Here is a 15,309-nt window from a genome sequence, read left to right as displayed (position 1 = left end):
AATGTCACTTGGGAACATTTTCGCTGGGTGTTGTTTCTTCGGGGACTTTTAAGTCGCTCGTCCGTTTCCTGTTGATGAGATGGTTTCTGGATGAAGGGTTTTTGTTTTGGAGTCTCCAAAACTATTTCACCTGATCGCCCGTAAGTAAAATGAATAACACCGTCCTTTGAGATAATAATGTGTTAAATATGCACTGTTTACGACTGTGGTTTATGCATGCTATTACAAGCCTTTCAGCATACACTAGTCTGGTGTTGGCGTTTATCATTAGCCCCGGATTCAGACAGCGAACGCTATCATATATTTATGTATAATTTAATTAGGTTCACATATCGTTTGTAAATCATCAGTTTTGTAATTATCCGTTTCAGTGATCAATACCAGTGTGTGCAAGGCCGGCCACCGAAGTGTGTCATGTAGTCGAATATTGCTACATGTATCATTATGTAGGCTTTATTTATTTATTTTTCTTCTGCTAATTTATGAAACATGTACATCTAGGGACTCTTTATTGATAAACTATGATTGATGTGGACCGTTATAAGTGAATAATTCAGTGAATATTTTCTTCTGTTTGTACACAATGCTGAATGCTGGATAATCCAGATGTGCATGTTTGACTGTAGATATGTAAATGGAATTCCCCAAATCAATACATTCTAAACTCCCGACTAATATTAATATAATGAAAGAGTCTGTCATTGTAGTGTTTATATAATTTGGTTTTAATTAAGATTATATTCATATATGGGCATATTTTTTCATTGGGCAATCCACAAAACAAACATGCGTCGAAAATTGTTAGATTTGTATAATGAAACTGCTGCTTGCTTTTTGTGCAATAGTCAAAGTAAACATGTAGATATTGGACTAATAAAATGCACACTTGCAAACATCTTCAGCCATGCTTTGCTGTAATTCATCCTGTAGCCCTTGTTGCTAAACTTTATAATTTTCCTCTGTAATGATCCCGCTTTATTTCAGATTACTCTTAAATTGTATACGTTTGCATGCTTGCCCAAATATTATATGTGAATTTCCCTTTCATTTGATTGAAAATATAAAAGTTATGTACTATAACAGTGGGTGCCCAACCCTGGTTAGCCACTGGGCCCACAGGTTTTTGTTTTAGCCAGATCATTAACTGTTTTATTGAGCCAATTAAGGGTGATTTAGACCTGTAAGAACAGGTTTGGCCACTGCTGTACTATAATAAACTTAAATCGTACTACTTAGATCACATACACTATAATTGTCTACATTCTTGTTTGTATTAATTTTAAAACATTGTTTTTCAGCTACCATATTTTACATAATTTGTGATTGTATTTTATTAGTGTATAAGAAAATTAAATGCTCCTGCATACATTATTTGCTGTACCTAAAATGTCTATAGCGATGAACTGCCTGCACATGATTTTTATAAGTATGATTGCTTTTTGTTAGAGATTTTCTGGAGTTTCCACAGTTCTTGCAATATATATCACAGGGTTTCTGAATTATTTTGGCACTGTAGGGACTGTGCCTCTGTGTTAGCTGTCAGCAATTTGAACAGCTTGACTGTTTTTTTCATTTTTTCTCCCCCTTCCAGATCCAGTTATGATTCCATTATAACTTTTTTTTTTTTTCAGGCTAGAAGATTGAGTAAATGTTATATGGTAGTTGATTTATTTTAACCATGTAATTGTTCCTAATGGAAGTAAACTTTAGAGAGACAAACTATAAGGCAGTGTTAAGTGTTGTCTATTTTGATCATTCAGAGAGCAACGCTTGCAGCCTGTTGTTAAAGACGTACTGTCCTGTCTGTTGTCACTGCTGCTAATAAGGCTTTAAAGCATCCTCCACTATGGATTTTCAATGATTTTGGTCTGTAGAGAGAGATCTATTGATACTTAGTGGGTGTATTTGAATTGATATTTCTTTCACATACCCCACGGTATCACATACTTGCTAATGAACAGTGTGACCTTGCTGTGCTTTGATGTGCTGTTCCTCTGAGAGCTTATTCCCCTTGCAATGGGTTTGGCAGCTTGTGTGCCATGTTGCATACTCCTTACCATGTTCGATATGACTCGCGCTGAATGTTGACTGACTCTGCATTTTCTAACTTTTGTTACCTTTGTCCTTGCAGATCAGCTGGAAGGTGAGGGACTGAAGGTTGTATTTTCTGTGCATGGACGGAAAGCCAATGCGCAGGTAGGAATGGTGATTAATATTAAGTATCAGGATAAGCTTCTTATTTATGAAGTTTCTGTGAACGTCTTGTTGGTGATGCATTGCTATAACAGGGTCTGCAGGGAAAAAGCCTAACATCATTTTTTTTGGGTACAATTTATGGAAGTAAATGATCAGCTTTCCAAGATGAATATTGTGGCAAATCTCAATGAACAATAGAACTCAAGGAAACATATTCAAGACTACTCATTAGCTAGTGGTCAAACTTTTATTGGATAGTATTTAAATTCACAATAGTGACAAAAACTATGATTCTCCTACCCCTCTCTATTCCTGGCAGTTTTAATTTGCCATGATGAACCCATTACGTTGGTAAACTGTATTTTCTAACTACGTTTTAAATAAAAACAAAAAGAGAAACCCCTATTTTATTGGACAATATAGCTGTGTTGGACATCTCCAGTATTAAACATTGTTAGAATGCTGTATGATTTATGTCCTGCCTATAAAGTGGTCAGTGGAACAAGGTATGACATTCATTCTTCATCAGCAAATTCCAGGTGGTCTCATTGCACTGAAAATAGCAGGTGAATGGACGATTTTACTAGCCTGCATTGAAACGGTTGTCCAAGCGCTATGAAAGGGTTTTATTCTTAGTTTGAGTTGATAATGAACCAACTGGGTGTTTAAGGAGCTGATAATTCTAGAGGTGTTAAGCCTGCCTGCATGATTGCAATTTCATCTCAACAACTCTCACAGAGTGCATAATACTTTGCAGCTGCTGGTTTTTTCCATGTGCCAAGACTCAACTTAATCTTATTTTAACATGGGCCAGCTTGAGCCAGTCCTGAGAAATCGTAATTACTGCTTTATTTTTGGCAAAATCAACCGCGTATCTTGTTTTTATTTTTTTACATGAGCAATATACATTTATAATTTAGTTTTACTGTACCATGACACAGTTGATATTTTCAGAACACCTTCCAGAGAGAAGGCTGCAGTCTTTTAACAGCTGGTATATTTGCATACAATGTTCACTTCTGCCTGGATTACTTCAAATAAATGACTAGTTACATTTTAGCTATCTCGTCTTCCACTGATGCTATTATCCCCAGTTATCTACCCATTATTGTATTCACCGAGGCCTTAGGGAATAAAAAAAGGCAGGTTCCCTTAAACTGGTAACTCCTCCTCCCATATTAAAAAAGAAAATACTCGAGTTATAATTGGAACAGCTGATTGTATAGACTATAGGCAGCCGTAAGCAGAGAGAGTGGCAGCTGGATTCCAAGGGCTCCCAGGATTGATCTGCGGCTGAGCTTAATGAGCGCGGTGCAGGGGGAGTGATCAGGGAGAGGAGGGGACGGGCTGTACTTCCCGAACGGTGCTGGTGCACAGCAGATTGAGATGCTAGAGGAAGGAGGCATGGACTGCACTACAAGTGACCTGTAGGTAATTCGCAATTTTGGAAGGGTGTCATCGCTAGAAGCATTTCAGTCTTACTCCTTATGGCTTACCAACTGGGAGAGATAACTAGGCTATTGAGCATAAGGCTGAGGATTTAGGCATCAGTTCCAGCAGTGTTCAAACCTGTCTGTATGGCTGCCCTCGCTGAAATCTCATAGCCTTGATTAGTAGGTCTTCTAGCACTGTGATGTAATGGTGATGTATGTTTCTTATTTAGATATCTTTTCCACCTTGGTTTTGAATTCTGTAGCTTAAACATGTGTTTGGTGATTGCTGGCAGTGACAGATCTAAGCTGTGTGGTGCTTGTCAAGCTGCGGACTGTAGGGCCAATGTGCTCATACCGTTCGTCTCGTGGAATGTGGTCTCTTCTAAAAGAATACGATTACATTCCTTAGAGCATTCTCTAGAATCCCATTTCTGTTCTACTATACAATAACTATCTGCTGCAAACTTTACTATCAATACTATTTGAGTCCACTGAGCTGGAAGACCTCTGGATAGACCTCTCTCTCTCTTGTCCTCCTAGGTGTACCAGCGCACGCCCAGATACCACTGGAATGGATATCACCAGCCGCTGCACTCTTGGTGACCCCAACAAGCTCCCGGAGGGCGTGCCCCAGCCGGCGCGCATGCCCTATGTGTCCGACAAGCACCCCCGGCAGACCCTGGAGGTCATCAACCTCCTGCGCAAGCACCGCGAGCTGTGCGACGTGGTCCTGGTGGTGGGCGCCAAGAAGATCTACGCCCACCGGGTCATCCTGTCCGCCTGCAGCCCCTACTTCCGGGCCATGTTCACGGGCGAGCTGGCGGAGAGCCGTCAGACGGAGGTGGTGATCCGGGACATTGATGAGCGAGCCATGGAGCTGCTCATCGACTTCGCCTACACGTCGCAAGTCACCGTGGAGGAGGGCAACGTGCAGACCCTGCTTCCGGCCGCCTGCCTGCTGCAGCTGGCGGAGATCCAAGAGGCCTGCTGCGAGTTCCTGAAGCGCCAGCTCGACCCCTCCAACTGCCTGGGCATCCGCGCCTTCGCCGACACCCACTCTTGCCGAGAGCTGCTGCGCATCGCTGACAAGTTCACTCAGCACAACTTCCAGGAGGTAAGGGACTCCCTGCCTTGGCACAGTGTTCAAAGACAGTATGCTTTTGACTATCATCTTATTATTTGCTTTCTACCCTTGTGTCTAGTTAACGAGATCTGATTCTTAAGACCATTGAATGTTCCTCAGTGTGTGATTGAAGAATGAATCCAGGATTATTGATCTGTCCAAGCAGAACGGTGTGAGAGCTGGTGTTTTAGGCAGCCACTGCATTGTTTTCCTAGTAATCCAACCCTATATGTGTTGACTGCAGCTGCGATACATTAGAAACAAAAATAAAAGCTCATTCTCGGTGTAATACTCCTTTTATGAGGTGAGAGTTTTGTCTGATAGCATAGTTTGAGGTATTTTTGAAAGCAAAGCCTCGTATTTATTTCAGGAATTCTGGAACAAGCCTGTTGTGTTTAATGAATGCTTGTGTCTAGGATTCTAAAACCCTCCATTGTATTGAAATACTACCAGCGCTGCTCACTGTGTCCTAGGACATTATTTGTGTTTAATACAGCTGTCATGTTATACTCGGAAGGACTAAAATTAGTTATTTAATCGTTGTGAGAAATGTTATTGTGCTCAGTCCGAGTCTTGGCAGTATTACCTGGACCTTGATGTTGGTAACTGTCTGATATTTGTGAAGAACCAGTCTGGCGTAAAATCCTGTCTCTTGGAAAATGTAACTGGAATGGTGGTTAGACACGATTTTTTTTTTTTTTTTCCCCTGTCTCTGTTGTGCCTTCAAAGAGACATGACCAGTCTAGTGAAAAAAGAGAATTTAAAGTGAAGGTCCTTGGTGAAGTGTATTACAACAACATACTATATAAATCTGTTTCTCACTGGAGTTCATGTATATTTTTGGAAATATTGGTTGCTAATTAATGAAGCCAATCCATATTTTATTCAATGATTCTTTAATCCTCTGGGATTGTATGTTATTTTGTTCATGGTGTGTCAAACAAAGGAAAAGTTTGAAAACGCACTGGTGAGTTTAGGACATATCGCTTGCAGAATACAGAAGGGGAATCGGTTATATTAGCATCTCTATATGATTGTGGAAAAAACTGCATTAACCTGTTCTATTTAGTATTTAAGAAGAAGTCCCCATTTAAATTCTTCACATTTAAGCAGTTGTAATTCCAGTTCTTGGATTTCCACAGAGGCGAATGTTACAGAGTGTTATGGTTGTTTCTGGTCTTCGGTGGCATTCTTTTTTTTCTTTTTTTTTTGATAAGCCCTGCAGAAAATGTTGACAAGCTTACAGCTGGGGCTTTATCACCAGATCTGATTTCATGACAGCAGGCAGGGCTCTGATGATCCAATGGAACCGTGTCTCTGGGACTAATTTTAACTCAGCTTTCAAAGCCCTGGTGATAGGAGCTGTGCCGATCAAACACAGTGCTTTAAAATAAATCCCACTAGAATATTGCGTGTGCTCGGCGCTTTACCTCCAGTTTGCTTTCTCCATGACGAAACTACTGGTGGTTTTAAAATGTTTGTTAATTGCGCAGAGCCACGTACATCCCCAGGGAATCGCCTTGATTTTGTCTCATTGCTTAAGGTTTGTCAAAGTTACCTACTATGGGCATCTAAATAGCATAAGTGTATGAAACTGAGAGATGAATCAAGTGTCCCCATACTTTTGTGATCCTGTGAATTGTGAGAGATAAAGGGAAGAATCTTTGTGTACCCTTTCTGCATATCAGTGTAAAGGTTTGCGTGGCACTCCTGATATTGGTATTGTATTTGCAGTCAACATGTCTTTGAGCTCCCAACCCAAGCTTAAGACTTACTGAAACTGTGTGGGGTCATAGATCTGTCTTTTGAGTACAGGACTATTTTCTTTGTTTGCAGGTAATGGAGAGTGAAGAATTCATGCTGCTTCCAGCGAATCAGTTGATCGATATCATATCCAGTGACGAGCTGAACGTGCGAAGTGAGGAGCAGGTGTTCAATGCAGTCATGGCCTGGGTGAAGTACAGTATTCAAGACAGGCGTCCTCAGCTGCCACAGGTAAACCTCCCAGCATATACACTTGACTGTGTTTCAGTGCTTTACACCTTCTACTGTACTATGTAAAGGCTAAAGGCCTATGTATGTTGTCGTTATCATCAGCCTTTATCCATCCACTGCTGGTTGAAGGCCTCCCCAAATGTGTATTTCTATGTATTATTTCACTGCTTTCATGATCTTTCTGTTTCACATCAGATAATGACAGCACTATAGATATGTCTGCATAAACAAGGCATCTTAAAGGTATATTTTTAAACAACTGTTCTGTTTTCAGAAATTGTACAGAAACAACAGTTTTTGCCATAACTTGTAACGTTTTAGAGAAATGTAAAATGCATCATAAAAATGTATGGTTTATATAAAATATGAATGCAAATATATAATAGTGCTAAAGCATCTGAGGGTGTCCCTGCAGGTTTCTTTGATAGGTTCTGCTGTCAAACAAACTATCAAGAATAAAAAACCCTTTATGGCTACACGCAGACTTTGGTATTTAGTTAGTATGAGTCTTGTCAGAAATCCAGGCTAAAAACGTACTTGGGCTTTTATTCTGACTGCAACTCCGTCCAGTTGTGCAAAGTGGTACCCTGAACAGTGTAGAGAGAGGAGAAAGGAGATGGGTGGCAAAATTATGATTTCAGTTTTTATTCCTCTTTTTCTGTGTGTTTCAGGTATTGCAGCATGTTCGATTACCTCTCCTGAGCCCAAAGTTTCTAGTGGGGACTGTGGGATCAGACCCTCTTATAAAGAGTGATGAAGAATGCAGGTAGGTGTCCCAAGAAATCATTAAAGCTTCCAACTGTTAGTTATCTAATCATTAAACATCTTCTTGTTTTCATTGCAGTCCTTTTAAATGCTGAGTGTAAGTCCTAAACTCCCATGCCTAAACATAGCCAGCTTTTTTATGTGCAGGCCTGTCTTCAAACCCTTTGGAGCAATTCCTGTTCGGTCCTGGGCTTTCCCAGAGTTGTATTTTGCCAACTAGAGTCTGCCCGCTCAGCTGGCCGCAGTCAGCGCAGCTCCGGTTACTGTGACGTACCGTGATAAAAACGTTTGGCTGCGACGGGGAAATATAATTAAAAATGAAACCATTTAAAGAGCTGCGTCAGTTGTAGTTGTAGGAATAATGAGATGCCTGTTACATTTCTCACTTGTGAAGAATGGCACGTCTCTCTCTGTGGCACTGCCCGAACCTTGACTTCATTCCAGATCCACAGCTAGCATTAAATATGAATGCACAGTGTTTCTTCTTTCATTCTTTATATGTTCCCTGACTATAGTGTTTCTAGATTCCTGTTTGGCAAGCTTGATCTTATCTTGTCTTTTAAAAACACAGCTGCTGGCACTCTATAATTTATTACTGGCTTTTGCATTAGTTTGCATTTGCATTACCATTACGTTTGCATTTTTTATTAACTGGTTTCACTTCGAATTACACAGGATGTAGAGAGTACACAGTGTATTACTGCTAAAGAGAGGCATGCTATGAACTCCAGTGGTTAGATTCTGTGGTTTGCTACTGCTTTTGCATGAGACGCCATGTATTTTTACTGTTCTCGTCTTTTCAAATACATTTCAATGCACAGTATATTTCCTGTGCCACTGCGCTGTGATTGGCGGATAAAGTGCTCAGCAGCTGCCAGCGTTATTATTAGCAGTGGTTCTGAGTCCTGGAGCTTAGTTCAGCAGAGATTAAACCAGATAGTTTTGATTAACATTTAAGTAGAGATAAGCTGTGTTACAGTTCACTGCATGGGGAGAATGGGGGACTGCAAAAGGTGCAGAGCAAGCCATCTGGTGGACAGGCAGTGGACAGGCCTGCTAATGTACTGATGTAGAAAGATGTCTGTTTTACTACAGAGTGTCAATTTTGTGGTGTACCAAAACTGTGGAGTCTATAATTGTACCATCAGATTTGTATTGGTCGCCATGTTTAGATTTTATCAGTGTTAAATCTGTGCACTTATGATGCATCGTATCTGTATCCAGTTTTCTCAAGTTTTATTATGGTGAAATCTGGCATTAGAAGCCCTTCAAAATAAAATAATTTTAAATTAGGATACATTCTCAGAGTTTTCCAATCTGTGTTTATTTATTTATTTATCGTCAATAGATTAGAGATCATTAAATGTATTTTATTATTTATTTATAGATTTATAGAGCAGTTAAAAAACATGTGCATTTCAAGCAGTTGTTTATATGACATGATCGCGATTGATCTAAAGTTACAAGATTTGTATTTTGAAAGGATTCTTTATCTTTCCAGTCTTTTGCTTTTTTTTTTTTATATATTATCAAATCGAAGTAATGTTTGCCTGTCCAAAAGCTTTTAGGTTACGATTTTAGATTGCTCTCCGTTCTTTCAATTCTTAAGTAAAGCAGTGCATCGAGAGAGGTAATAACTTATCTTTTCTTTTTCCAGTGAAATAAAAATGTTTCCTCTACAAGACAGTCTTCAGCTGTGATGGGCAATTATATGTTCGGTGTAGTCTAACAGAGTGAGGCCATTATACTGTACTTGATTTGCAGTGATTGACGGCTGGAAAAGAAAAGATGCCCCGTTCTGAGTAGTGAAAAGAAAGTTGTTTCTTTCTGATTTAGTCTATTTAATTGCAGTGTAAAATCATCTGATAACTGCATGATAAATTCCCCACTCTGTATGGAAATTTCCAGTATGCTTTTAATCTGTGAATGCCAATGGTAAAAGATAAAATGTGCCTTGTTTTTTATGACAGTTATTTATTACATTTCATATAATCTCTAACATATAATTACCTTGTCAGAGTGTGGCTTGCATTTTTCAGCTTCATCCAAATGAAATGCAAACAAAACCTGTAGTTACTGACACATAAAGAAATCACAAAAGCAGGGTGAGTTGTTTATAAAGCTTTAGAGAAATAATGTTCTGGGATGAAGAAGAAAAGGGGGGAAAAAGATGTATTGTTATGTAGATAAGCTACATCTGAAAATTACAGACATTTTTCTTACTGGCACAGAAAGTAAGCACCAGGACATCAAATTATGACTTTCAACTATCCTTCATTACAGGAGAGATAACAGAGTTGTTAAAACCAAGTAGTATAAAATTGGCATTCTGGTAGCGCCATTCTAATCGTGAAAAGAATCCCCAGTGCAAAACCTTGCCTTCTAAATCATTGAAATATTCCGAAAATTAACCTTCCGTTCCACCTTCCTTGTTGGAGGAGGAAAATCTCAGCCTCTGAATCCTAATGTCCCGTTGAGAGACTAAAGAGAATCGCCTCGAGTTCGCTATCCATAAAAACTGTAGATAACGGTGAAATCTGTCATATGGACGGATGCATACAGCTGCATTTGGTCCAATAGTTAGAAGCACTTTCCCGATGCGGACCGTTTGTGTGTGCGCTCCCTGGCAGCAGGCTTGTTACGATCATCCCATTTCCTGTGCCGCAGTCTTGTTCTGCTCGTTCAGTTTACATTAATGCATCTAAACCCTTGACATGTGTGCCTTCCCAAGTTCCTGGGCAGCTGTCAGCATTATGGGAATTTGAGTGAAGATCATGTCAAAGATTAGAGTCCCTCTGCTTCCATTTGACGCTCTTTATTCTGTTAAAGTTACAAGACCAGCATTTGAAGTAGCCTTTCTGTGATAAACGATGTGTTGGAATTAACATTAGACGTAATGGGAGCCATTCATATTCAATTTACTATCAGTAGTCGGACAAACCCCATCAATTTGTTGTAGTGTTGTGATTACTAGTTAAAGGGAAGGCATGTCAAAGCTGATTATACCCTTAATAATTGTTTTAATTCAGAATATATTAAATAGTTTCCTGCTTTTAGGAGAAAGAAACAAACAAACCACTCTTTAATTGTTTGATTTGGAGAAAACAAGTGTCCTGAGACATTGTGAATGCATGGGAGACTGTTAAATGCACAGAGGAATACAGCATTTTAGTACAGCCTTGTGTGTTTTTTCCTGGTACAGAGACTTGGTTGATGAAGCCAAAAACTACCTTCTCTTACCTCAAGAGCGCCCCCTCATGCAGGGACCACGGACCAGGCCACGGAAACCCATCCGTTGTGGGGAGGTTCTGTTCGCAGGTGTGTGTGTGTGAGACAAACGCCGGCCCAGCAGATACTTTGTATACAGTGCTGCATACAGTTTGTGTAGTTGTTGAAACTCCTTGAAAGGTGGAAGTGCAAGAAAAGTATTGAGGTTTTTATTTGACTTTATAAAGGTGGTAAAGTTGCCTCCTTTAAGCATCCAAATCAGCTCAAGTAGAACTTAGATTGAGAGTTTGGCTACAACTCAGGAGCTCCAGATTGGGTGAATTTGGGCAATGCCAAGTCTTTAGCTTCTGTCAAAACGGTTGACCTATTTTGTCGGGAGTTGGCAACCCTTGACAGGAAACCCTGCGAGGCAACTGTCTGTCCAGTAGCATGGGAAGAACTCCTAAGTTGCCCTTCATTAAACATGCACAAATGTTATCATCGTATGCTGTTATTATATTATAGTATTACTATTATATTATAGTATTATAACATAAGATGACAATAATGTTAATAATTTTCTTTTCTGTTAGAAAGTGTGAATGGTTTGTGTGCGTCCTGGGTACTTCACTGGCTCTGTGCTCTGTGCTGTTTCAGTCGGAGGCTGGTGCAGCGGCGATGCCATTTCCAGCGTGGAGCGCTACGACCCCCAGACCAACGAGTGGCGCATGGTGGCATCCATGAGTAAGAGGCGCTGTGGGGTCGGCGTCAGCGTCCTCGATGACCTCCTGTACGCAGTGGGGGGGCACGACGGCTCCTCTTATCTAAATAGTGTAGAAAGGTGGGTATAGGTCCGGTATTGCTTCACGAGTCTCTGCTTCCATCTTGTGGCTCATTAAATACATAAAAAAAACTTGTTTGACCAAATAATCGTATGTAATGCTAAATTGTTATTCTGTTAAAAAAAAAAAAAAAAAAAGATCAATACCTCATTGGCTAACTGATTTTATGTCTTTCATTGGTGAATTAGTAATTAAACATTGCCTTTACTGTGCGGTGTGGCGTTCGGCATGAATTGAATTCGGCTGAGGAGTTGTGAATGTCTGTGTCTGTTGTCCCCCCAGGTATGACCCCAAGACCAACCAGTGGAGCAGTGATGTGGCTCCTACCAGCACGTGCAGGACCAGTGTTGGGGTGGCTGTTCTGGGGGGGTATCTTTATGCAGTTGGAGGACAGGACGGAGTCTCATGTCTCAACATAGTTGAAAGGTGAAAGCACGGAAATGAGCGTTCATAAAGCCTACTAACCTACAAAACCGCTTGGGAGTAATCTTGAGACTGTGGCTGAAGTTTGGCAGGCCCTGTAACACTCAAACGCTGCGTGTGTGTGATGGAGTGTGTCGCCAGCCAGCGGCAGAGCTGCGTAACTGAGTGCCACCATCGTAGGGGAAGGAGCGGCAGGGGATTCTTGACAGAGACAGGGCAGCAACGTTGGTTTGTTAGTGAGTGAAAATGCAATGAAGAGGTAAATTTTTTTTCTCTTTCTTTACAGATATGACCCTAAGGAGAACAAGTGGACACGCGTGGCCTCCATGAGCACTAGACGTCTGGGGGTGGCAGTTGCAGTATTGGGAGGGTTCCTCTATGCTGTCGGGGGATCGGATGGCACGTCTCCTCTCAACACTGGTACATATTTTTCTCTCTTGATTTCTGTTTTACATGCTACCAATGGACATTTAAATGTATCGTACTGGTACTGTAATTGAAAATGTCCGTTTGTCTTGGGCATGGGCACTGATCTCTCCTGCTCTCCCCCAGTCGAGCGCTATAACCCTCAGGAGAACCGCTGGCACACCGTGGCACCAATGGGCACGCGGCGGAAACACCTAGGCTGCGCAGTGTACCAGGACATGATCTACTCTGTGGGCGGCCGGGACGACACCACCGAGCTGAGCAGTGCAGAGCGGTACAACCCCAGGACGAACCAGTGGTCTCCCGTAGTGGCCATGACTTCTAGGAGGAGCGGCGTAAGTACAGACGACGTCTTCTGGGGAGCTTTGTGTGGTCGGACGTTGTTTCCGTCCTCACTCTGTGTCCTTCTCTCCTGCAGGTTGGTTTAGCTGTAGTGAATGGACAGTTAATGGCAGTTGGCGGCTTTGATGGCACAACGTACCTGAAAACAATAGAAGTCTATGATCCTGATGCTAATACATGGAGGTAAGCAGATACTACGCCCTGATCATTCTGGCCATACGAGCTCAGTGGAGTTTAGTTTCTGCCCAAGAGGATTGGTTTTATCTCATTCACATTGTTTTCCTCTTTCTAATCCCCAGGCTCTATGGGGGAATGAACTATCGCCGGCTCGGTGGAGGAGTAGGCGTCATTAAGATGACACACTGTGAATCTCATATATGGTAACCCCCGTGCCTCCATAAACTGCAGTCTGTGCTTCCCGAAAGACTTGCTGTATGCAAAGCAAACATGGAACAAAATCCACCAGATCTGGTTTACAAACAAAGGGACATCTTGGATTCATACCCAACTGATTCTGGGCCGCGGGGGTCAGGCCAGGCTCTCGACTGTGAGTTTCTGTGCAGCTCTTACTAACTGGAGATCTCATTCTGCTCCACTGCAGTGCCTATATAGTGAGGCGTCTTCACAGGAATGGTTTTGAATGTGTTTACTGGCACAGGACTGCTCTTTTTTTTTTTTAAAGACTGCGTATGCTCCATATTTTTTTGAATATGCATTCACCTAACGAACTCTATGTTTCTGGATGCGGTTAAGGGTCTTCAGGCTCTGAAGGACTTGTTTGTTTTCCCCAAGGGGATGAAGTGTGACAGAAAAGGAGTGACATCTGTCAGCAGGGGACTTTTTTGGGCCCGTTAAACCAAAATGAAGAATCTGAGGAAGATTTTTCTGCAACTTGTAAAAGCTCTGCTGTCAATCCACAAACCGTCAGGAAACACGTGCAATGGGAACGACCAAACTGGAGCGTTCTTACAGACTGAATGTTTCCAGTTCCTCACCTGTCAGGCATTTATTCAATAAAATAAAGAGGTTCAGAATCGAGAGGCATATTTTTATTTGATCTAATAAAGAACGTGTCACAATGTACTTTTTTTAAACTCAATGTTACAGTAGGTAATCTAAGTGTAGCTGCTAACGGTGTCAAATGAAAAGGGCATGATTGTTTGCCATCATTATTTATTCCACACACTTAATGAATGGTTTAAATCATGACAGGAATTAGACACATTAGTACGGCTCTACCGGTTTGATCCTTTACAAAGTGATGCACCTCATGAGAATAATTGTGCTCTAACATGTAAGTTAGGACCAGTATTGTTACTTACTAACCTACAATATGGTTCTTGGGTAACATCTGCCATGTTTTAAACAGCCTCAAAATCAAAAAGGCACACCAAACAAACAAGTGCATCTATATAGTATATAATCCACACAAGTATATGCGAAATCCTGTCCTTGTTAGTCAATTGAATGCCATGCCAAGACCTCATCAAATGGGAAAAAGACATTTTAAATATCCATGTCTTGTGACTGCCAGGTTTGGTTTCTTTGATTAATGCAAGACGTCTTCATTTCAAATATACATTAAATATTTATTGCTGAAGGTATGATATATTATTAGGTGCATTTACTTCCACCAGTCAGTACATGTATATGTGTGACGGTTGTTTCAGTGTAATAATTGGTTGGTGTAACATCTCATCCATTGCACTGTAATGTCGGGTTACATGTCAATTGTGAAATTCTTTCTGGTAAAATCAACCTATGGAAAGTTTTAAGTTCAATTTCATTTGGTGCTTTTCTTAACCCTTTAATTGGGTGAGTGGTTGTAATTAAGATTCCATTAAGTGGTCATTTGAGCTACGGGCCCATATGCTTTCTAAAAATAATTTAGCAGCCATTCCTAATTGAAACCTTACAAGAGACAGATCTCTGGAAAACATTTTGATGCATTAATCAAATTAAATGCAAGATTGATTCATTTTAAACAAGGATTCTGATAACTGTATAATGCAAATGAATGCAAAGGTTTTTTTTCTCTCATCTGTGTTAAGTGGCAACGGGACTTTGGCCGGAGTCATTTAGGTTTAAGTCTAAGGCTACACAGTTTCCGTGCCAAGAGCTCCAGAACGGTGATTAATTTCTTGAATCTAAGCAATTTAGGGTGGCTATTAACACAACTAGCAACTAAAATGTGTTATAAACGGGTAAAAAGTACTGGCTTACAGAGATGAGAGATCATGATCATGTATTTCTTATCAGGAAATGAAGGCTTTATATTGCAATTTGAAATCCATTGTGTGTTTTGCTCTGCTGTGAGAGATCCTTTCCTTGTAGCAAAACGAGAACCCTGTGTAACCCTGGCTGTTCCCACATGATGCACCTTTAAACACTTTTCATTTTGTTCCTTCAAATCTCAAAAACATGTTTGTGCACTTTGACAAAATAACCTATGCTGTAAATAAATGTTTTACAATATACGATCTCCCCGTCTGTGGTTTACAATAAGAAATAGTAGTGTGTCACCTCCACCAGCACTGTTCTGGCATCATATATATTG

General features: G+C 40.7%; 1 protein-coding gene across 1 annotated transcript; it reads left to right on the top strand.

The window, feature by feature from the left end:
- The first annotated feature begins 3 nt into the window (after positions 1–3).
- klhl20 (kelch-like family member 20) lies at positions 4–15,229 on the top strand. The gene is made up of 12 exons (XM_066691632.1): positions 4–140; positions 2,132–2,196; positions 4,170–4,743; positions 6,589–6,747; positions 7,419–7,513; positions 10,715–10,830; positions 11,377–11,560; positions 11,844–11,987; positions 12,271–12,404; positions 12,537–12,745; positions 12,829–12,935; positions 13,052–15,229. Exons 2-12 carry the CDS (start codon positions 2,174–2,176, stop codon positions 13,134–13,136), a joined length of 1,830 nt encoding a protein of 609 aa, XP_066547729.1. The 5' UTR covers positions 4–140; positions 2,132–2,173; the 3' UTR covers positions 13,137–15,229.
- Positions 15,230–15,309: the final 80 nt, after the last annotated feature.

Source organism: Amia ocellicauda, chromosome 19 (assembly GCF_036373705.1).
Source record: "Amia ocellicauda isolate fAmiCal2 chromosome 19, fAmiCal2.hap1, whole genome shotgun sequence".
NCBI lineage: Eukaryota > Metazoa > Chordata > Actinopteri > Amiiformes > Amiidae > Amia > Amia ocellicauda.
This window is presented reverse-complemented; position numbering and strand designations above follow the sequence as displayed.

Coding starts and splice junctions, on each gene's coding strand:
- klhl20 (XM_066691632.1), top strand. CDS start 2,174: ATGGACGGAAAGCCAATGCGCAG. Junction 6,748..7,418: donor GGCGTCCTCAGCTGCCACAG/GTAAACCTCCCA, acceptor TGTGTGTTTCAG/GTATTGCAGCATGTTCGATT. Junction 10,831..11,376: donor TGGGGAGGTTCTGTTCGCAG/GTGTGTGTGTGT, acceptor GTGCTGTTTCAG/TCGGAGGCTGGTGCAGCGGC.